General features: G+C 43.8%; 2 protein-coding genes across 2 annotated transcripts; one reads left to right on the top strand and one right to left on the bottom strand.

Annotated features, from left to right (window-relative positions):
* Positions 1 to 1,434: 1,434 nt before the first annotated feature.
* zbtb21 (zinc finger and BTB domain containing 21) lies at positions 1,435 to 8,003 on the bottom strand. Its single transcript, XM_079170976.1, has 2 exons — positions 7,899 to 8,003; positions 1,435 to 5,007 (listed from the first exon to the last, which is right to left on the bottom strand). The coding sequence occupies exon 2, from the start codon at positions 5,003 to 5,005 to the stop codon at positions 1,943 to 1,945; it is 3,063 nt and encodes a 1,020-aa protein (XP_079027102.1). The 5' UTR covers positions 5,006 to 5,007; positions 7,899 to 8,003; the 3' UTR covers positions 1,435 to 1,942.
* Positions 8,004 to 9,734: 1,731 nt separating this feature from the next.
* On the top strand, positions 9,735 to 20,371 carry umodl1 (uromodulin-like 1; the record flags this gene model as incomplete). Its single annotated transcript, XM_079171965.1, is given in 17 exon segments — positions 9,735 to 9,825; positions 10,040 to 10,282; positions 10,512 to 10,673; positions 11,091 to 11,218; positions 11,453 to 11,636; positions 12,188 to 12,328; positions 13,618 to 13,737; positions 14,018 to 14,275; positions 14,441 to 14,553; positions 14,653 to 14,872; positions 15,413 to 15,556; positions 15,559 to 17,012; positions 17,167 to 17,327; positions 17,740 to 17,976; positions 19,210 to 19,366; positions 19,520 to 19,604; positions 20,184 to 20,371. Coding segments are annotated over 17 exon segments (4,071 nt in total). The 5' UTR covers positions 9,735 to 9,749.
* Between the last annotated feature and the right edge of the window lie 3,596 nt (positions 20,372 to 23,967).

The raw sequence follows: 23,967 nt of genomic DNA, 5'->3' as shown, positions 1-23,967 counted from the left end.
ATTACAGAAATGAAGCACGAAAACTGTAGAAAAACTGAAACACAAAACAGCTGCAAGTTTCCAAAAGCAACAATAATGCAACCAATGCTGATACAAATATTCATTATTGCAGTGAGAGCACAGGAATACTAAAAAGATAAAACTTTTGTTTACTAACAAAATTGGTACAAAATCGAGGATACAAACACTTCCATGTACACAATTCTAATCATTTCTGTGAAACTTTCAGAAAGTCTTTTATCACAAGAAATTAAGAGCACTATTATCAATACAGAAGTTCTCCAACGTATTTAACATCACAATGCAGCTCGCGTTTCAGAGGGAAACTAATCCCCATAGTTTGTGTGCGGCACTCTTTGAATGCAACATCTCGCCAAATCGTAATCATGACGAAGGTCTAATCCATCAAGCCAAAGCATAACTATGTACTTGTACAAGAATACAATTGTGAAACATCTGGAATACAATCAACACAACCGTTAATAATAAATCTGTGGGGAGCAGGAACACTTTCTCACCATTCATAGAATAAAAGATTGGATTCCCCGCGCTTCCCTCTTCTTGAAAAGCCTGAGTCATAAATCATCTGAAACGCTGTTGTGCTTTGGTGTAAAATAATATTGACAAAATATTTCCTAAATTGCATAAGGCCATTAAAGCTTGGTTAATTACCACACTGACGCTGCACTGGGGTGGTGGACTTTAGTGATTCAGAAATTGTGACAATGTCTAATATGTATCAAGTTATAATTTAATTTCTATGACTTGCAGTAGAACCATAAACTGCATTACCATGCTGCAGTGTGCTTTTCTGAGCATTCTTAGAGTTTGAATGATGTTATCTAACATTTAAGATACTGTCAAATAAACTCAGTCCAATATTTTCACTCACAATTTCCCCTTTTTGTTACTAAGCTGGTCTGAGCACCGTTTACAAATGATTCATATTCATTAACCTTTGGGAAAAAAACACAACTTTTTCAAATCTTACGATTGCACTCATCTCATTCATTTGTATACATTTAGAAAAATATTCCTCTAGGCTAGTAGGAAGGAATACAATTTAAAGAACTGCATGGAGACTGTACGCAGTTAATCAAGGCTGCATCCTGAAACGCAAACCTAAACCAACAGCTGTCTGAGGTGTGTGTCATGTACAGTTTGTGACTGTTTATTACACCGACGGTCTTATCCCATCGGCCCGTTACACAAAATGACGCAAATGCAATAAGAAACTCAAATGTGAGAGAGTGAATGCAGAGGAATGCTAAGCATGTAGAAACAAAACCACTGAGCCCGTTTACCATTTAGACTTATGCAGCCTAAAAACCTCAGCCAGTGAAAGCACCCAAGTGAAAATTTGGGACAATTGCCCCCCCCCCCCCCTCCCCCCTTAACAGAATCAAACTGTTATACAAAGTGCATTTTGAAAGTCATTGTTGAGGCCACCAATATTATCTTAAGGGATGTTGCTCACTAGGTCTGATAGAAGGGTCAAAAAGCACAACTTTTAAATTCAACTGCAACCTCCATCAAATTTGAAGCACTGTTTCCACTCACTGAGTAAACTATGTACATAGTTACCACTGTAAACGTGGTACAGCTGGTGCAACTCCGTACTTTGTTTTCTCAAAAAAAACACCTAGATAGATAAATACAAGTAAACAACTAAAAGGAGGCTTAAAATAGATAAATGCTTATAGCTCAGTTTGAAGGAAAAAAATAAAACAGTTATAATCATCTCATCTCACAGAGAAATCTAGCACTTGATTGCACATTCACGTTTACACCTCTAATGAACATGGCCACTTCAATATATATGACATTGGAGGCAAGCAAACAAGCTATACATTCAGAGTCTTCCTTTTGTAGGCTGAGGTGTGTTTATTCTAATATGAAGTATTGTCTCAGGAGAAGTGCACCACCACAACTCGTCTGACGCTCACACGTGGCTGTGACTCTGCTCGTGGCTCCAGAGACTAAAGGCCGTCTTGAAGGTCCTGTGACAGAGTTTACACATGTACTGCCTCTTGAACGCCAGGGCCGAGAGAGACGGCGCGTGGTAAAAGAGGGTGTCTGATTCCTGAGGGCCGCCTGCGTTCTCCATGCTGTTTGACCTCGACAAAGGGCTGTGGCCGCTGGCTTGCCGTTCTAGCTCGGGCCTCTTCGTCTTGCTCGCCGACGAGCCGCAGGGCTCCGGGCTGCTGGACTCCTCGGCCATCGCCGCGGCCACCGGCGCCGTCTGGGCGGACTTGAGCACGGAGGCCTGTGGGGAGGGACGGTCGGCGCTTTGCGGGGTCGCGGGCGGGGAGGGGGACAGGGACGACGGGTCTCTGTCGATCTCTTTGGCTCCGGGCTCGTTAGCAGTCGACATGTGGGACTGGAAGTGGCTCCAAAGGCGGAAGTTGGTCCTGAAGGCTTTGTTGCAGATGTGACAGATGAACGGTTTGATGTGGCATAGCAGCTCCTGGTGTCGCTCCAGGTCTTTGCGAGAGCTGAAGAGGTTTCCGCATTTCTCGCACGGCCACACTCCGGCTTCCTCGGGCCCTGCTTGGGCAGACTCTGAGTTCTCCATCTCACTCACAGCCTCCTCTAACGGCTCTTCTTTCACCACCAGCTTGCCATGGTGGCCCATGCTCAGGTCCTCGGGCACATAGGACAAGGAGTCTTCTGAATCGTACATGGGCGGACCCGAGGAGTCGCTGTAAGTAACGACCTCCCTCGAGCTCCCGGGTGCCAGAGGCTCGTCACTGTAATGCTCCTCGCCGAGCATTTCAGACGCCTCTTCGTTGTTCTCTTGCTGCCTCAGGTGAATCTGGTCTTTAACTGTCATCATGTTGTGGTTGTGGACCTCCACCTGGTGGCGCCATATGCTGAAGGAGGACTTGAAGGTCCGCATGCACTCCAGGCACGTCAGTTTCTTGTACTTACAATGGGCCTCGTGGTCCGTCTTGACCGTTGGACTGGAGAAGCGGAGGCCGCAGTAGGGGCACACGGTCGCGTGTCGACAGCCCCTCTCGTGGTCGCCCTGCTCGAAGAGTGACGACAGCTTCATGTTACAGAGTCTACAGGAGTAAACGCCGGCGTCCGTCTGCTGAATGTTCTCATCCTGCTCCTGGTAGAGGATGCTCTCGCTCTCGGTGTCCTCGTCTGGTTTTTCAGCAGGGTGTGTTCTTAAATGCTGTCTGTACTGAGACTGGAACACGAATACTTTCCCACAGTAAGGACATATGAAGCTGGGCCTTGATCTCTTCTTGGCGAGTGCAGGAGACTGCAGACCCTGCTTATTCCTCTTCAACTTCCAAAGCAAGGCTTTCTTGATTTCCCGCTCTCGCACAATATCTATCAGCTTCTTTTGAAATTTCTCATCCAGCACAGAGGAGCTGGAGGACGACGCTGGGTTTTGTATGACACCATGCTGGGTTTGGCAGTGAGTCCACACTTTGAAGTTGGTATGGAAGCGCTTGTGGCAGATGTCGCAAGCATACGGCTTTTCGGGGTTGTGATACATATTTACATGGCGGTGTAGTCCAGCGCTGGACCTGAAAACCTTCAAACAGTTCCAGCATTTGAAAATCTTGTTCTGCGGCGGCTCCCCGCTGGTTTCATTGGAGTCGCTGCCGGCACTCTGAGGTACTGTTTCTGACACGTTCTCATCAGGTGAAAGGGTATGTTCCTTAAATGTTTTGTTCTTCTTAAATGGGTACCTTCTGTTGTCCGGCCTATCCTTCCTTTTCCCAAAGGGATTGAAGTCTGGCCTGGAATCTTGCTCGTAATTTGTTTGAAAGTCTCTAAGATTGACTGGCAACGCTTCTCCAACTGTGATTCGAATGATGTCCATGGGGTCAGCGAGTGGACTGCTGGGCTCAGCTTTCACACTGTACTCTCTTTCTACCTGAGTATTTTCATCATACCTGCTGGGGTACTTTGACCTGAGAACCAGGGGAGAAGTTCTTTTTGAGTCGCCATTGTGAGCAGATGTTTCTGGCCCAGATGCGTTTGACGCCATCTTGACGACCGACTGTTCACGGTTTTGCAGCCCCTTGAGCTCCAGCGTGGGCGAGAAGACCGGAACAGGGCTGTCCATGGACAACGATCTTCGGAGCAGGCTCTTTATGAGCGGCCCGCTCCTGTCAATGGTCTGGCTCGGCTCAGTGGCCTGACCCCGGAAGGGCACTTTGGTGTGATAGTGGGGCTGCAGCTCTTCATCCTCCTCTTTGGTGTCCTGGTCAGTGCCAGACTGCAGCCTGGTGTGCTGCACTTCCGCATCACTGAAAGACACCGATGATGTCAGCTGGGGCCGAACGGACGTGACGTGCGACGAGTTCCCTTTTAATATGGAGGTGTACGGATAGGTGGGCTTCCTCTCAGCAGCGTCACTCTGCGCCGATGATTTCCTGCTGGTGGATTCAGAGTTTCTGAGAGATTCATAAGAGTTGTGCTCCGATGGCGGCAGAGCGGACTCTCGAGCAGAGTGGGGAGGAGATGATCTCTCTGATGCTTTTCTCTGATAATTCGAGCGAGAGGGATGTGTTGTGTCATTCCGGACCCGACGCACAATGACGCTCCTTGTCTGGACGTCGTTCTCATCGCCCTCTGAGAACGAAAGCCTTTTTCTAGACACACAGTAGGATGCATGTGGCCTTGTTGACACTATATTGGTGAGGAAAGGGATTCCAAGGCTGTAGCCAAGCTCTTGAATGGCTGCCAGGCTGCCTTTGTCCACAAATAGTGAGGAGGAGTAAATGTAATTCAGAACTATCTCGAAGGCGTCCGGCTCACAGAAGTCCAGGTTCACAATTTTCAGCGACTCTGCGTCCGTCCGTGTGAACAGGGTCTGGAAATACTCACTGGTGGCGGCCAGAACACTCTTATGGGCCTGGTACCTCTGGTCCGCCACAACCAGGACCACGTCACACATCTGGCCCCGCAGGCGCTGCTCATTCAGAACCCCCAACACTGACAGGGCATGGGAGGGATTGCTGTAATGCACTAGGCTCTCCATGGCTGAAAGACAAGACGAGAGGGTTGCATTTTAAACGCAGGAATGTAAACACAAAAGGTGATTATTAAGTGTAGAGACGGGCATGAACCGGCACATGCACACACAACAATAGCCAACTGGAGATCAGATAGCGTCCCTATTGGCCTCTCATTAACGTATGCTTGTGTCTATTGGCCTTTGTCTGCGGGGCCACAACACCATCAGTGTCACAGATTATATTATCCCAGTATGTTACGGAGCCTTGTAGTATAGTTAATCCAGCCCAACATGTGCCAATTATGTTGTCATGTAAGATGGCCCTGAGTTAACAATTGGTTAAATATAATTTCAAACAAATAAGTGTTATTATTTTTTACATTTAAGCAATAATTTGACTTTTTACTATAACTGAGTATAATCTAAAAAGATATCAGCTGCCACCTGATGGTAAATAGAGGCAACAAAAAGCTTTGAAATTAATTGACTTATTTTGATAAATATATGTTGAATTTATTTGGATAAAAGATCAATTGAACAACAGAAAAACGATTGGCAACTACTTTCATATTTTAATAAGCATTATATACACAATAAGAATTTAAGTAATGCAAAAATGACGAATGTGATCTGGTTCCAGCTCATCATTTGTGAGGATCTTCTGCTTCTCTTTGTTTTTTATACCTCAAGCAATTGAGCGATAAACTAAGAGGTGGATTAATTGATAATAACCGCTGCTTGTAGGCCTACTGTCAACAAATGCTGACTTTCGTCGACCCTATTTCTCTTGCTGGTTGTTGTTTGTGGTGATCACTAGAGTTACACAGAAGGACACACAGAGCAAGTTTATGGGCATGACATCATGTTAGAAGTCAGAAGGTATGGACATGCAGCTCTGTCAAGTCACCCTCAGTGACACAGACAAATGCAGGAAGTTTAACAAGTTGGCCTTAAAAATAAAGGCTTTAGCGTTAGCATAAACATGTTTAATATGTTTTTAGGAAATTAAACATAATTCTTCAAAGAAAAGAGCAGATGTGGCATTTTATGCATCAAAGGGCCTATATGTCACATGTGTGACTGTTGTTTAGGTCGTCATCTACTAAGTTGATTGTGAGACGAGCTGCATCAAGATCACGCTGGTTTACTACTTAAACTAAAAAATGTCCCGAGGGAGGAATAAAAAGTCACATGAAAATATTCTCCCTCTGTACAATGGTTACACTGCAATGTGTACTAAATGAGTGTAAGTTTGGTTTCAGCAGTGTGTGTGTGTGTGTGTGTGTGTGTGTAACCTGTATTTTATGTACACTTAAATCAATCTAGCACTTAAGAAAAAATGAATAAAATTGTTCCATATAATTTTTTATATAAAATAGAAATTTTATGTTACCCTCTGCTGTATTGTTAAGGCAATCAGCCTACTTAAAATCATGTTTAGTTTCCTTACCAGAATAGATTATGTTGTATTGGCATCTTCCTTGCTGCCTTTAGTTTTGATTGATGTTTTACTCAAGCACTTTTTATGAAAATAGCAACTGTAAATAAAAAATATAGTTTACATAATATTTTTTGCCTGCAGTCATTCCCTTCAGGCTGCATGAAGCCATATCAACCTCCACCAGGAAGTTAGGGCTGCCGGCATGTAGCCCGAGATGCAGAACAAATATGCACTATGGTGATTTAAAAAAAAAAGAAGAAAGAAAATATGATTTTGAAAAGTGAGGGGTCATGGCTCTCGCATCCCGAGCAGAAATTACACCCTTGGAAGTATGCCTAGCTAAATACACCAGCTCTGCAATAAAGCACACTTTCATGTAGGTTTTAATTAAGTTCTTCTAGGAGCACTTTAAGGTCACATTTGCGGCTGTAGTTTGAGGTAATGTCAGGTAGGGCTGTTGTAAGGGACTGCATTAGTTTGAACTAGGTATACTTATTAAACTGGCAACTGAGTGTATTGACATTATCCAGTAATAAGACACCAATTCAATCAATTTTGTTGTGTTACAGAGCGTTGTGTGAGAGGCCTCTATTAGGTGCATTGGAGTTATCCTTTCTGGATACGAGAACAACTGCATTTTCACCTGCAAAAAACGATATTCATATTTATTTGTTTTGCACAATCGTAGTTCTTTCCGGCTTTTATTTTGAAAATGGTGACCGGAAGGCATAGTACTTATGTTGACGCTTTCTAAAATAGGCTCATGGGCACAAGCTTCATTCATTCATCAAAAAATAGCAACCGCACGGTTGCCTCTCCATCAAAACCTCTGGTCCACGTTAAGAGAACAACGGCGACTGTTCGGTCGTGTCAGTTTCCCACGAGGGAGTGGAGTGAGGCTTTCGGCGTAAGATCACAATGTGAGACGTGGCTCAATTTCTCATGACACATAACTTATCCAACCGACACGCCACTTCCAGTTCAGTTAAAACAGTCACGAGTTGCTCGTTCCGTGTGGGCAAATGGCGTCAGAACCGAGGCTACGACCGTTTCGATTTAGAGGTTCTACCAAATCAAGAAGGTGGGGGGAAGTTGAGCGCGTTTCAATGGACTCCACCGCGGCAAACCCCGGAATGAAAACACAGTCGGTGCGGAGAGAGAAGCTGTTAGAGTGTGAGGAGGAGGAGGAGGAGGGGGGGGTGAATTGAGCCCGCTAACTTACCCTATCTCCGGTGGCAGTGGTGTTTGTTTTTGTTTGTTTTTTTAAAAAACGGTTTAATGTCGGCCTGACAAGGCGTAACGTTAGTTGTTGGCTGCAAAATACGTTGTAGTTGGTCAGGTTTTACAGCAGCACGAGCCCCCTTTCGAGTTACGTCAGGGAGGAAACGCTTCTCCTTAACAGCACTCTACCAACTATGTTTCACCGTCCGTGCTAATTCAGCCTAACGTTAAGTTTGGTAGTCCAGCTACACTTACCCTGCCCGTCGTCAATATGCTCTTTCCTCCACACAGCCGCGACTTTATTCAGTGTTGTGTAGATTTCTGCGCGCTGGTCGTGATTCCATCCATCTTGAATTTGACGTCATCCCACACCAGGGATGAGGTCATCGCAAAGAACGCTCGTCACGTGCACTGCGCTCTGATAGGCCGGAAAAGGGACCCGAAGGCGGGTCCAACGGAAGACATGACACTGAAGCTAATTTAAAGGGATAGGTCATATTTTTCGTATTAGCTCTGTCAATGGTTCTGTTACTTGCCTTGTTTTTCTTTTGGCCAAAGGTTGATCGCTGAAGTTACAGCCCTTGTTGTCAATGACAGTATACTAGTGCACTACTCTGTAATTATTTTTAAGTATGGTTTAAATTAAGTATAGTAGGTTCTCACATGTGTTACAGTAAACTAGCCAAGGGTGGATACTGGTGGTTGTTTATCTATTTTAACACACTAATATATACATTTCAAATAACCAGAGCCCGCCTTTTGAGATTTTAGCATTAAAAAATAAAAATGAATATTATATATATATATATAATACCTATTTTATGTATCCAACAACATAGAGACTTTGGTAGGTTTGAACTGCGAGAGGTAGATATAATCATCTCCCTAACCCCAATGAAACCAATTAGGTCTGTGATTGAATGGAAGTCACTACAGAATAGCAGTGAGTTTGTGTCATTACTGGCATCCAGTGGGGACTTGTTGCTATGTTTATTTGGCCTACAGGCCTGTTCCCGGAAAGCTACAGTACCATGACCCAATCAGGTGCGGCACTGGTGGTGAAACACATGCAATACGGCCTCAAACCATGTTCTACTGAGCTGCTGATGTTCATTTTGTATTGCAACTGTGTGTACTCAGTCTGTAGCCCTGCATCCACATGCTACACCGCGTCAGCATGTAGCATTATCACTTAATGACTGACGGAAGTCTAATCAAGCACTATTCCACAGCTCATTACTAAAGAAGGAGCGTCGTACATCACTTACCACATTTAGAAGAAATAAGAGATAAATATACATGAAAAGATTTAAAAGAATACAGACGATCTGTAGAATTTTCTTTCATCAAACGTGGAATGTATATTCACGTTCATAAAGTCAAAGTGACAGAATCTCGTCTTTCTATAGAACATATCTTTGGTAGCCGGAAGCATCCCGCTGCTCCTTCCTATAACAAGAAAGAAGACATGTGGGAACATGGCAGGGAAGTTCTCACTCCTTCTTACTTGACATTAATGGCCGACACGGGCTGTTAGTGCCAGCAGCATAGCAAGCACTGCCATGGTTACCTGTGTGGAAACCAAGTCATTAGGGACTCTGACTTCTCCCATCCCACATCTCTTACCCCGGCATCATAAACATGTTTACTGACACCACCAAAGAACGAGTAAACTGACGACATATCTATTCTACAAAGATTAAAGTGAGGCCTGAGCTCCCCTTGTGACAATCATGCGACCCAAAGGCTTTTTTCTTGCCTCACTAGCTTGTCATGCTGCCATACGTCATGGCAATGCAAGGTATCGAATTGTCTGAATATTGTAATTATTCTTTAAAAAAACTGATGTCATTTTGCCACACTGGGAAAATGTGACTCCAAATGTTTTCATGAAAGCGATACCTACCTGCTGGCTGTGGTGATTATGTGGTCCATCAGGGACTGATGGCGGTGGGGATGGGGAGGGTGGGGAGGAGAAAGACAGAGCCACAGAGAATTTAGTCTTTGAGTATACGCCCTGAACAGTGAGTTAGCATCATCTCAAAGAGGAGCATGTACGCACAATGTGGTCGTTAGATACATGGTTGGGATTTTGATCTGTGAAAAATGAGTTGGATGCTCTCCGTCTGGGTGGCGACGGCCCTGCTGGCGCTCTGTAGGGGACGAAACACTGTACATGAAGGTAGGCCTCCACGCACATGACGACTTCGCATGAAATTAACATGAAACTCAATATGTACGGATTAGTTATGAGGATGCTTTGCCTGCTTTCAGTTGTTTAAAAAAAAAAAAATGTTTAATGTCACAGAGTAAGTCAAAAGCAAAGCAGCATTGAAAATGTCTTTATGCTACCATGGAAACCAACAGTTGAATTGACAAGATATATGTTGTTCTAGGGAATAGCCTGTCTGAGTCTGGCTACCATCTATGTGTTCACAACGAGACACGGAATGTGAGTTTCCTGGTGATGCACACGGTCCCCTACGCTGTGACAAAGCCTTGCGGCGGCTGGCTCCTCTGGAAGACGTGTACGGTCACACTGTACAGGATGACCTATCAGACTGAGCACAAGACAGTGATGGAGCAGGCGACCAGATGCTGCAGTGGATATGAACAAGTCGGCCATTACTGCGCCCGGCGTGAGTGTACTGCACACCACATATTATCCATTAAAGTGAAGCACAAATTGCTCTGCGTCTTTGTCCAAGTGTTTATAACACGTGATGATATCGCAAAGCGTGGAACACCGGAGACAGACCAGTGACCTTTCAGAGTGTGGTGCTGTGTGCAAGACACCAGATGGGAGCACAGAAAAATATCGTTCTGCTAATATATGGCCTGTAACGTGTTATTTCCTTTTGAATGAAGCTGTAAACAGGAGTGATGAGCTCACTGCCAAGCCAGGATCCTGTCCAACTGCAGATGGATTGTCTCCCAGATCTGAGGGCTGCGAGTGGGACATGGACTGCCCAGGCTGGCAGAAATGCTGCTGCCACCAATCGGGGAGCTTTCTCTGCACGGATCCAACAAGTTAGTTGAGCTGATTGTTTTTTTTAATAATTAAACTTAAAATGATGCTTTTAAGTTTAATTATGATATAATATATTATATAAAGTATAGGGGGCAAAAAAGAGAGAGGGTTTTGTGCACTTTCTTTTTGTTGAAGAGAGCGGAGTCTGATTTACTGGAAGAGCATGGTGTGGTCATTTTAAATGTTATCATCCTAGATTTGATATTTTATTTCAGCTTTACCTGTAGCTGCACAGATACGCAGCCTGAACTTAGTTTGTTTAGTCGCTCCAAGTCAAGGGGAGGGTCCAATGGATTCATTTAACAAAGCTGGGGAACGCCTCACCCCATTCATTTTCATACGGGCCCCTATACATCCTAGGTGTTACGTGTTCAAATATATCTTGGGTGTACTGACGCTTTTAACTTCATTTTCAGGCTCGGCAAATTATTCTGAGAATGGAGGATACCGATTTAATGCAACAGTGACAGTGAAGACAGATTACCAGCAACTGATTTCCAGCGAAAGAGGAATTCTGAATCACACTCGATTGTTGCAAGCAATGGTAATACAACTGCTAATACTAATACTGCTTCTACTACAGCTCATATTTCATATATGTCCTATTTCTGCTACTTATATGATATATGACTATGCTGCCAAGGCTATATAGCCAACAACCAATATTTGCAATTATGTTAATTTAAAACAGAGAATATAAATGGGCATCCACTTGTCTCCTGTCTTTCTGAGTCATTGAAGGTTTTCCTTTAGAACAAAGTGTCTCTATCTCTAACAGGTGACTGGAGCTCTGCAGTCTGATGTTTCCGTTTATTACCTCAGCTCACATCCCGTGCATCCCTACAGAACCGCCACCTCGCTGCTGATTGACTGCAACTTTACTCTTTCACTGCACGATGTAACGTCAAAGCTGCACCATCTCCTCAAACACATACAGGAGGTGACATCTGTAAGCGTGGAAGGTGAGGAGACGCGGTTGTTTTGTGCAGCAGCAGCAGCAGTCACATCTCCCTCTTTCTTTTCTTTCCTTCGAGAAATGACATTGTTGTGCAGCTTTGAGAATGATTCATGTTGCAGAGAACACGGCGTTCAGGAAAGAATGACTCAGTCGCACCACAGTTTCCTTCTCCCACCACTTCTGTTTGAGTGACAGTCATCTGTGGGATGTTTCCTGCAATAGCGGAAAATAACACCAGAGCGAGCGCAGACACGCACACACACACACACACACGCACACATCCAGAGATATTAATCAAGAATCAGTCACACTTTTACATTTGCACAAGACACAGTAACAAGCGGGCCATACAATCAAACACACACCAAGTCGCCTTCCAAATGTTCTTTAAATTAATACTTTTATTTTCAAGGCACCTCTGAATTAATTAGCCTTTAAATAAAAAATACAAGAAGACAAAGGAATCAAGTCCAACTTGTACTTCACATTCCATCTTGTAATTCAATAGCAGAAACATGTAATTGTAACCTCGTATGTCCGTATTTCTTGTTGCAGATGTAAATGAGTGTGCACAGTCTGCTCTCCGTCAGTGCTCCCGTCATGCAGACTGTAACAACACAGTGGGCTCCTACCGTTGTGCATGCCACCAGGGATTTATTGATGTGGACCCCAGGAATGCTGGAGCCCACTGCACAGGTTAGACTGTGTGTGTGTGTGTGTGTGTGTGTGTGTGTGTGTGTGTGTGTGTGTGTGTGTGTGTGTGTGTGTGTGTGTGTGTGCGTTCACCACCAAAGCATTTAGTTACGTGGCTTTTTTGCTCAGAAAACCTCACCTTTTATCATAAATCTACAATTAATTTGATGCCACCTCCAGAGCACAAACATGATGGTAAACATCTTGTAAAATGCAACTAGATATGTGTGATCAATGATTATCATGTTTGTTGGAAATCCCCTCAGATTCTCACCATCTCGCTTAAAGGTGAAATTCAGGAAACAAGGCTTAAAACACAGCAGAGGCAAGTTCATCACCCACACTGACAGCTGTGTAAAAAAAAGAAGAAAGAAACACAAACATAGGATTCTTTTGGTAGGGTAGGATGATAAGACAATGCAAGTCTTGTTTTAGGGAATAAACCGTGGTCTTGAAATGAAGTGCAGGCCTCAACATGTGCCAAAGTATTTCCTCAGCGCTGCTGGAATGAGGAAGTTGAGGTCAGATGTGACAACATTTTGTCAACACACAAACGTCACCTGGAGGCTGGGTTCTTAGCAGGGTCTGAATAGTGAAGCTTCAGTGCCGAAAACCTCCATTCTCTCTACTGGCCAGCAGGGGGCGACTCCTCTGGTTTCAAAAATAAGTGATTGTATAGAAGTCTATGAGAAAATGACTTTACTTCTCACTTGATTTATTCCCTCAGTAAACATTGTAAACATGGGTTTATGGTCTTTAAGTCTTCTTCAATACAGCATGATGTTCATTTAGTAGATTATGGTCCATTTAGAGTCAAACAGACCATAAAGCAGGGTATGCTTTAGGGAGGGGCTACCTTGTGATTGACAGGTTGCTAACTTTTTTTTGTCTTGTAGCTTTTACACTTTGACAGTGGGTTTTTCGTTCATGAAAATTAATTGTCGCCTAAAAATGTTAAGCGTTCAGTTGTAATTAGCCCCACCCTCTGGTGTCACTTCTAGTTGCAAAAAAAACAAGATGGCAATGTCCAAAACGCCGAACTCAAGGCTTCAAAACCGTAGTCCACAAACCAATGGGTGACGTCTAAATGAATGCGTTCACTTCCTTTATACAGTCTATGGTATTTAGAGAGAAGGTGAAACTCGCCTCCTTTTATAGCACTGTGATGTCAGCCATGCTAAACATGTCAGCCATGCTAAACAAACGCTCATCAACATTCGTCTGTGACACATTCATATTTTGCATCAGAAGGTTTGATTTCAACATCGACAACTCGTATTGTCTCTTCCCAGCTGACGTCAGGGCGACGACCACCACAAACACACCCTACACCTCGGCCTCCAACAGCACACAAGAAGACCCTCTGAGCATGACCTCAACTGTAGAGCCACCTCTGCCGACAACCGCATGCTGTAAGAAACATTGACATTTTCTTCTTGAGGCTAAAGTAGCGGCTGTTGTGTCCAAATCGAAAATTGTCGCTTTTTGAGGGGAAATATTTGATTTGGTCTCTAGACATTTAGTTAAGAGTTGTATGTCATCGCTTCACATCTTTTAATCCAATACATTCTCTAGCTGATGTAGATATATTTATAGGAATCGTTTGACATTTTGGAGAATATTTGCTTGCTATGAAATGAGCATAATTCCACAATGAATGAATGATAAAACCCCTCTATCTCTATCTCCCAGCTCATACCAGCATCACCAGCGTGTGGTCAGCTAACGTCACTGGACCCTCCTTCCGCGTCTACTGGTCGAGTCGGTTTCAGACGAACCAGACATACGAGGTTGTTCTGAGGAGAAGGTCAGAGGTCATTCAGTCTTGGATGACCAGCCAGACCATGGTGGAGGTCAGGGACCTGCAGCCAGGGGTACTCTACAACGTTACTGTCACGCCATGTTCCTGCGGAAGCCAAGGAGTTGCCCTTGGTATATCGGTCAAGACTGGTAGGTTCTCACAACTTAGATGCAACCACTGATTACTATCCCAGGCAGTAATACAGTAAGTAAAGATAGGACAAGACATTTTTAAGCATTGGGCCCAGGGCTGTTAAGAGGGCTGACATTTAATTGTGGAAAATGTGTCTACCAAGTACGTTTTTTCTATTGTAGATGCTCAGACTCTCGATGCTACAGCGCGACTCACCAACATCCAGTTCACTGCTGATCTGCAAAACACCAGCAGCCAGGCCTACAAAAACCTCACTGAGAGCATCAAAGAGGAGGTAGGAGTGTCATTTCACCGACTGATTGCACAGTGACAGAATGTGATCTTTTGCTGTATTGTTTCATCCACCTATCTGTCATTATTTTGTCGCCAACAGATCTACCAGTCTCTGTCTCCAGAGATGAAGGCCATGGTGAATTACGGCCAGTTGAGAATCGACATCAGAAGCTTTTCCCTGGGGAGTGTGGTGGTCAACTTCACCATCGTCTTCGTCCCCAGTCAAAGCCAGGACATCGGTAATGTGTCCACAGCTCTGCTGGACTCCCTGATGAACAGCACCAAATACACGGTGGATAAAAACAACACAAGGACAAATGGTATGTCTCTTTATATTCTCCTTTGTAACAATGGGTTTCATGAAACCAGGGCTGGTAGGTATAGTCTTGAAATGCTAAAAGTAATTTTCAGCACCAGAGTTTGTATTAGTTACTCAAGGTTAGTACCACTCAGCCTGTGAAAACAGTTTAATAATATATTCTGTGGCTCTGATAGGAGTTTCCCAAAGTCTGGAAAGAAAACCCCTGATGATGTCATTGTGGTTGTCTCAGCTTAAGCTTGTAGACTTCAAATTCTTATCAGAAAGCATTCGTTAAAAACAGGGGGCAGGAGTTTGAAAGACAAAGGTATTTACGAGGCAATTAGGGTATAGGATGCTGGGGAGTTGCATTGTGGGAATTGTAGGATGCAGCATTTTTGGATCTTGAGCCATACCAGGGCCTAAAGGACAACAAACTAAAATGTAATGCATTGTCTAGTCTGGTCTGGTTATCAAGTCGAATCAATCTACAAGCCAGCAGTACAATACTACAACAACATAAAGCCTGACTTACTGAGTCCAATATTTTTGCATTGTGCAGATTTTAATGAATGTACTTCAGAGGAAAATGACTGTTCCCAGAGGGCTACATGTACAAACACCTGGGCCTCCTATACATGTGTTTGCCCGGATGGATTTAGAGACAACAACCCAGAAAGGCCTGGGCGAGCCTGTCAAGGTACGGTCTCACTGTGTGGTCGTGGGAAAGACTTGTTTTACACAGACTACATGCACTAAATAACCAGAGTGTTTTGTCCTGTGCAGAAATTGCAACAACCACCACTGCCCCAACAACTAACATTACTGCCCCAACAGCCAACAATACTGCCGCAACAGCCACCCTTACTGCCCCAACAACCAACAATCCTGCCCCTGAAACCACCCCTACTGCCCCAACAACCAACAATACTGCCCCTGAAATTCCCCCTACTGCCCCAACAACTAACATTACTGCCCCAACAACCACTACTGCCCCAACAGCCAACAATACTGCCACAACAGCCAACGTTACTGCCTCAACAGCCAACAATACTGCCCCTGAAATCACCACCACTGTCCCAACAACCAACAATACTGCCCCTGAAATCACCCCTACTGCCCCAACAGCCAACAATACTGCCCCAACAGCCAACGTTACTGCCTCAACAGCCAACAATACTGCCCCTGCAATCACCAGCACTGTCCCAACAACCAACAATACTGCCACAACAGCCAACGTTACTGCCTCAACAGCCAACAATACTGCCCCTGCAATCACCACCACTGTCCCAACAGCCAACAATACTGCCGCAACAGCCAACGTTACTGCCTCAACAACCAACAATAGTGCCCCTGCAATCACCACCACTGCCCCAACAACCAACAATACTGCCCCTGAAATCACCACCACTGCCCCAACAACCAACAATACTGCCCCTGAAATTCCCCCTACTGCCCCAACAACTAACATTACTGCCCCAACAACCACTACTGCCCCAACAGCCAACAATACTGCCCCTGCAATCACCACCACTGCCCCAACAACCAACGATACTGCCCCTGAAATCCCCCCTACTGCCCCAACAACGAACATTACTGCCCCAACAACTAACATTACTGCCCCAACAACTAACATTACTGCCCCAACAACCACTACTGTCCCAACAGCCAACGTTACTGCCTCAACAGCCAACAATCCTGCCCCTGAAATCACCACCACTGCCCCAACAACAAACAATATTGAAATCACCCCTACTGCCCCAACAACCAACATTACTGCCCCCGCAATCAGCACTACTACTCATGTAACATTCACTGCCCTAACAACCGCCACTACAACCACAGCCACAGCCACTACAATGATATCTATGACTTCTACCCCTACAACCACCATTGCCAGCCCCACTACCACCATTACAGCTCCTGCGACCACCGCTACTCCCCTGAGAACTGCCACCAATGTCTCTATGCTGGGGGCCATCTCAGTCCAGTGCAGGGTTGCTGCAATCACTGTGACAATTACCAAGGATTTTCTCCTGAGCAACAAGATCAGGGAGCACACTCTATACTTGGGATTGCCGGAATGTGGCGTCAATGGAGGCAACGCCACCCACGCCCAGCTGACTGTGGCCTGGAATGAGTGTGGTACCAGTCTAGTGCATGTGAGTTTTGTAAAAGTGATGTGTTTGGGACGCTTTTGCATTTTCCTGCGTTCTCACACATTGCATAGATATGCTTGCCAGTATTTGGTCTGTAAAACTGAATTGCGTTAACTCTGTAAATGACCCACACTGCTTGCGTCATCTGGTATTTTAGAATGAAACCTACTACACAGCATCTGTAACCCTGTTCAACACCATGGAAATGTACACGTCAGACAGCGGGAAAGTGGAGGTACCCAGAATACGGCTGGAGGCTCCCATCCTGTGTACCTACATGAAGAGCACGCTCATCTCTGCTGACTTTGGCTCCATGGGGTACCAACATGCTGTCTTTATTACTTAGCATGCTTTATGCATTTTTCCAAACAGCCTCAGAGCATCTGAAACCGTTTTTATTTGCTCTCTTGCCATGAGTTAGATGACTGATACCACTCTTTTAAGCTTAACTTAAAGACTGGGATCAGGGGAAAACAGCTAGCCTGGTTCTGTTCGAAGGAAACAAATTCTGCTGATCGGCACCTCTAAAGCTCACTAAGTAACCAGTAGCTCACCAGTAACATCCTTGGATCCAGATAAACAGCAACTTTTCATTTTTATACTTGGGGGTTTTGCATAGATTAAACAATGTTACAACATTTAGTGAGCTTTAGGTGCTGGTAGGCTGTGTGTTTCTGTTGTATTTATGGCTATAAATATATATTTTTTTCTTTTTCTCACCCATCTCTAGGTATGACATGATAGGAGATTTCATAACGGGCTCGGGGTCGTTCCAGGTGACAGTGCAGCTGATGAACGGTTCAATGCCTCTACCCAACAACCACAGCTTGTCCTCTGACGAGGCTGTGGTGGTGGAGGTCAGCCTCAACTCCTCTTCAGAGCAGATTAAAGTAATCATCAACAAATGCTGGGCCACTCCCACTCAAAACCCTGCAGACGCCTACAGCCTCACCTTCCTGGAGAACAGGTCTGCTTCCACCTACAGCACTGCCACTATTTCTATTGCTATTAGTCTTTGAGCCGACTAATTCATGTACTTTTCCCCCTCACAGCTATTACTTATGTTCTTACTATGACTATTACTGCTGCCGTTACTTCAGAGTAACTCAACCTTGGACAGTTAGGCCTATATGTTGAGGTTTGTTTGGTAGCAAAGATTTTTGTTCTTTGCTGTTATCACCAGAAACAACTCTGTCATCCTGAGATAATGACAAAATAAACCTGTGATCTCCAGGTAACATCATTTATTTTTCTCCTTTTAATCACTGTGAAGCTCCCTTCATGCTTTTCAAAATAAAATACTAAAGGAATGTTTCCATTACAACACCAGAATTGTTGGGGTGATGAAGACTTTGTGACATAGAAGTATGGTCACAGGCAAAAAAAGAGGTTGAGAAACTGTTCACAACTTCTTCTAATCTGCCAAATAAAAGGACTGTGATGTGGTTTGTCAGACCCCTCCACGCTTAAATATAACGAGTCAAACATTAAAGTCCAGTTTTTAAACCAACAAGTAAACTCAAATTAATTCTTAGTTGTAAATTATAATTATTCACTATTATTATTCATCCTTGCTAAAAGTTAGAGGACAAAATCGATACCACTCTCAAACTGTTTCAATATGAAGCTACAACCAGCCGTCTGTTAGCTTAGCATAGTACAGAGACTGGAAGCAGGAGGAGACAGCTAGCCTGGCTCTGTCTTAAGCTAGCACAGTGTGCCTACCTGCAACTTTACTTCGTTTAAGCCATACAAACAGTGTCTTACTGGAGGAAGTTGCAGCGCATAACTCATTTTTACACTTTTTTTTTTGTGTGCATTAAACAAACGAGATACAAGACATTCGATTTTTTTGTGCTTTTAGGCAGATTTGGTCACTGGAAGCAGTGTTTCCAGTCTTTATGCTAAGCTAACTCTCCTGGTTGTAGCTTCATCTTCAACAAACATACATGAGAGTGCTATTGACCTTCTCATCAAACTGACGACAAGAAAGCGAATATGTGTATCTCCTAAAATGTTGAACTATTAACACCCTTCAGCGCTGAATTCATGTCTTTCTTATGCACTTTTGCATATTTGTAGCTACTATTTACGCAGCAACGGATGATTGAACATTTCGGATTGTCATTTCACAGTCTTATCAGACACAATGCATATCAGATGCAGACAAAGACTGTTTGTTCGTCGCTGTCCTCCGCAGCTGTTCCCTGAACACATTCACCAAGGTGTTGATGAACGGCAACTCTAGCACATCACGCGTGTCTGTGAAGATTTTCTCCATCGTGGACCTGGATGTGATCTATCTGCACTGCCTGGTCCAGATCTGCGTGGCGATTGGATCAGATACCTGTGTGCCTGTGAGTGCAACCTATTATAAAAAAATGACTTGCGACCTTGCAGCTTCTTTAGCAAATAACTAATCCCCAACTCTGACTGAAGCGTTTGGTTGTAAGGTTGTTGAAGAAGAGGTTAGAATGTTCTCCTTTGTCTTTGCTCATGTTTTCTTGCAGGACTGTCTGCAAAGAACAGTTCGGTCTTCAAAAACGATTGGAACAGCTGTCGGTTCTTCCGGGTCTCTGCTGAAGTCATATGAAGGTGAGTACTTGTACACAGAATAACATCTACCTTTCATTCTTCTACGATGCGGGGTTCTGTTAGAAAGGAAGTATTTGTCAGCTGCATGCCTCTGCTGTGTTTAAAAGTGAGCCAAAAGATGGGATTTAACTGCAGCTGAAGTAACCATTACCTCACTGACGAGCTGGCCGGGTTTAAAAGCAGAGCAGCTATCAAGATCTTCTGTACCCATTATAAACTTGAGTGTCTCTTCATTTTGAAATTCGAATGGGCCAATCTAGCTGTTGTATTATGGCAGCAGCGCTGCTGTCTCTATCATCAGTGAGGTGGAGAGGCCAGTTTAAGTGGCCGTGATGGAAAACACACATTTCAAAAGCCCTGAAGTTGATTAAGTATCTTAATTTGGACTCATGAGTTGATTTGAACATTTCAGCTTTTTGGAAGTGTGCTGAACGCAAGAGTTTATTATAAGAGCCAGTGCTTATGAAAGTCACACTATTTCAAATAATCTCTGTCATTTTGTTGATGAAGTCGTGATTTTTTTTTTCCTTTTCAATGTGTGTTTACTGATTTGTAATTCTTCGACACATATTCTTGCAGAGTCCTTGGAGGAGGGATTGAGCACTCTCTATATAGCCGGCCTCTCCTGTCTTGGAATCGGCCTGACGCTCTTCTTCATCATCGGTTTCGTCTGCGTTTTCTACTTCCAAAGGAACCGCATTGGACACTACAACTTCAGCGTCAAACCCAAGCAGGAGAACTTCACCTACCTTGTCTTTAACACCTAAAGGTGCAGCAGCACCCACAACCAAAATCACAGAATTAGCAGATTTGGTAGGTCATTACAGTACAGCTGCCACTGGGTGGAACTGTTGCACCATTCACATATTAGCTCTGATGCAACATTGCAAGTCTTTGCACATTAAACAGTGAATGGAATACAGATTATTTATATTTATATTTTACGTCCCCTAAACATATATTTAAGATATTTAAATGATAGAGTAGTTGCATCCTGAAATGTCATATATATAGAATATAAATATTTCATGAATATTTCACATTAAAGAAGACATATGTGTGACTTTTTACACATTTTAAAAGGTAAAAGTTTCTTGAGACATGATGGTACTAGATATAAAAATATAAATTCAGAATATTTCACTACATGCTTCACATCAAAAACTGTAATGAGTCGCTTCTCTTTTGTCTAAATAATCATGTTCATGTTTAATACTACTCAAGCACAGTCATCACTTTATTGTCTTTTAGCTGCTACTTTTCTACATTTACACATATCGTATTTGTACTGTTTGTTACACATCTGACGTATTCATTGTGTACCAGCTCTTCTCTTGTGCTGTAAGCGGTGTAACAATAAACCTGAGTCCTGTATGAAGGTAGACACTTGGGGGTGCTTCTGTCACAGTTTTTCAGCTCTGTAAAAACAAGGCAAGATGGCCTCCCGCATGCATAGTGACAACATGTATACACTGTTTATAGAGGACAACATAAGGTATGAGATAATATGAGGACAGACAACATTATTCATCTTTAATCAGATCAGGGCTTGAGAAAAATGATCTCAGCCGAACAGAGCTGAAGAGGAGGGCCCAGCTTCACCCCCCCTGCACATCCCATAATACCACATTGTTGACTACAGGGTCATAAATGCACCTCTTGGTTCGACGGCGAGGGACTGAATACTAAACAACAGAGGCTTTCTCTTTTGAGAGGAAGGTCCCTGGAGACCTGCGGAGAAGGGGGCCCACACTACCATCTGGAGGGCCGCAAACGCCCCGCCTCCTAATTAACCCATTCAGCCTCACCGTCTGAGACCTGGCAACCCGTCGCTATGGCAACAGCCAAGTGCAAGGATGGATGGAGGGAGGGAGGAAGGGAGGGAGAGCAACTGCGATCAAAGGGGAGAAAAAGACGTTGGTTGAAAAGCGTGAACTGTGCCTTTAATGTTGATTTGACACAACTGCAGGATTCAGACGTTGATCTTTCTGGGCTTCAACTTGAAGTCTCTGCTGCCTCTTTTAATGAGTGTTTTGCAGTTTGTCTACTGTGGATGGCCTTGATTGCACTGGATTGTTAAAAACAGCAATGTGCAGGTGTTACTAGCAACAATCTAACATCGTTAGATACGCAAAACAAGTGTCTAGGGCAGGGGTGGCCAACCAGTCAGAGACCAAGAGCCACATTCTTTACTGTGTTACTGCAAAGAGCCACATCATACACATGAGCACACATGAACATCACCCTATCCCTTCCTCACACACACACACACCTTTGCTCAGCCAGATTTATTGTAAAGGTCACACACCAACATGATAATGACAGAATTTGACTCCTAAGACCACAGGCCAGTCATTTTCAACAATGAACATTGTGTGCACTGTCTCACACAGACAAGCTCTCAGTTCAACCAAGTCCACAAACAAAAATATAATAATTTACAATAGTGGTTTTCTTTTACTATGCATGTTACTTAGTGGGACTTCTGGCATTCCTTGCCTTGAACAATCCTCTTCAAATCTGGCTTGTATTCCGTTGTTGCCACTCGAAGCAATTCTTTCACATGGGTGTCAGTCAGAACAGATCGATGCTTTGATTTCACGTGTTTCAGGGTAGAAAACACAGACTCGCAGACGTATGTTGACCCAAACATTGACAGCATCTTAAGCGCAGCCCGTTTGACATTGGGGTATTTTTTCATTGGCACACTTTTCCAGAACTCAATGGTCCCGTCCCTTAAAGCAGGTTTGAGTTGTTCCTCCTCACAAAGATCGATCATCTCCAACTCAGCCGCAGCCTCATCTGTGACTAGCGGGGCTTTCAAACAGTCCGTCTCGGCGTTAAATGGGTCGACGAGTAACGTAATCTGTGGCTGCACATGCGCGTTTGACGAAAATACCGTATTTAACTCAAGCGAAGCGAACACGCACATTAAAAACACACAAATACAAACTTCGATATGAACGTAAGAGCCGCATGAAACCGGGCAAAGAGCCGCATGCGGCTCGGGAGCCGCGGGTTGGCCACCCCTGGTCTAGGGAGTGATATTCCCAAATACACAGATGAGGCCTCGGTGATGGAAATAGTTTTTTTCCCACTCTGTACGTCTATAATCCGGGAAGCAGCAGAGCCACAATCCTCGTAATGGCCCTGCAACATGATCCGTGTCTCCACAGTCCTTCCTCACTTCCGTCTCTCTCTCTGGTGGTGCAGGTCAGAGCGGCTCGGAGACACTCAGCCGTTCATCAGGCTTCGTGTCCTGCTTCCTCTCACACAGGTCGCTACTAATTAAACGTCCTCATCGCGGTGTTACAGAGCAGCTCACAACACCTATGCACTGTAATGGAATCGCAAATGTGAGCAGTGTGATAGCGCTTGTTTCTGGAGACTGCTGTGAAATCTCAGTCGCCTGCTATGTGACTTTTGCTCGTCAACTGATCTTGATATTTCAGTGGTGGAATGTAAGTAATTACATTTAACACTTTGTTTAATGTCGTGTTTCCTTTTCATGCCACTTCATACTTCTACTCTACTTTTCATTTTACAGGTCCTGTTATTTTCTATGATAATAGAATAGAACCTTCCTGGAAATATCTGTGTAATCGAGTGCAAATTATAGATATAAGCATAGACAGTTATTTGTGTTTATTAAGTTATGTTTGGCAGATACATTTCCATGAAGGTACAAGTGACTATAAGACTGACACCAGCAGTTTATTGGAACTAATTGTAATAAAGTTGTTGTGTCCATTTCTCCTGTAATTGGCTACGCCTCCATCCACAGAAGTGAAATGCTACTTATACATGAATGTATTCAGCAGTAATCTACTAGCATATAATAGTGTAACACTCATTGGGTAATTTGTCTGTATTGACAAATTTTACTTTTGAAAAGTACAAAATATTTTGTTTGTTAATACTTTTACTTAAGCCACATTTTCAAAGTCTGACTTTTAGTTGTACTCGAGTATTTTTACAGTGTGGTATTGCTTCTTTTACTTAAAGTCAATAATATGAATACTTCCATACTTCCAGATCTAAAGTACTGTCTATGAGTTGTATCTGAAATCACATTAACGGTTACATAAATACGATACAGAGCTTTTAGAACAGACCGTTCCCCGGTCTTTCTCTTACGAACAACAAGTACAAACAAGGTAAGAGAACAGAAGATGCTCCTCTCTCTTTGGATAGTCCTCTTTGAGATCTACAGCAAGATGGCTGACATGCTGATTAGCACTGACAGATTGAGAGTGACTTCCCCTCCCCCAGTGCTAGTTGTAGTAGACAACACTCTCTCCAATCACAATTACACAAATTCCAGAAAGCTCCAGCATCAATGCAAGTTGAGACGATCCGAAGC

Source organism: Pholis gunnellus (assembly GCF_910591455.1).
Source record: "Pholis gunnellus genome assembly, chromosome: 13".
Lineage (NCBI taxonomy): Eukaryota > Metazoa > Chordata > Actinopteri > Perciformes > Pholidae > Pholis > Pholis gunnellus.
This window is presented reverse-complemented; position numbering and strand designations above follow the sequence as displayed.

Excerpts from the sequence above, each read along its gene's own strand:
- zbtb21 (XM_079170976.1), bottom strand. The coding sequence starts at position 5,005 with ATGGAGAGCCTAGTGCATTACAGCAATCCCTCCCATGCCCTGTCAGTG.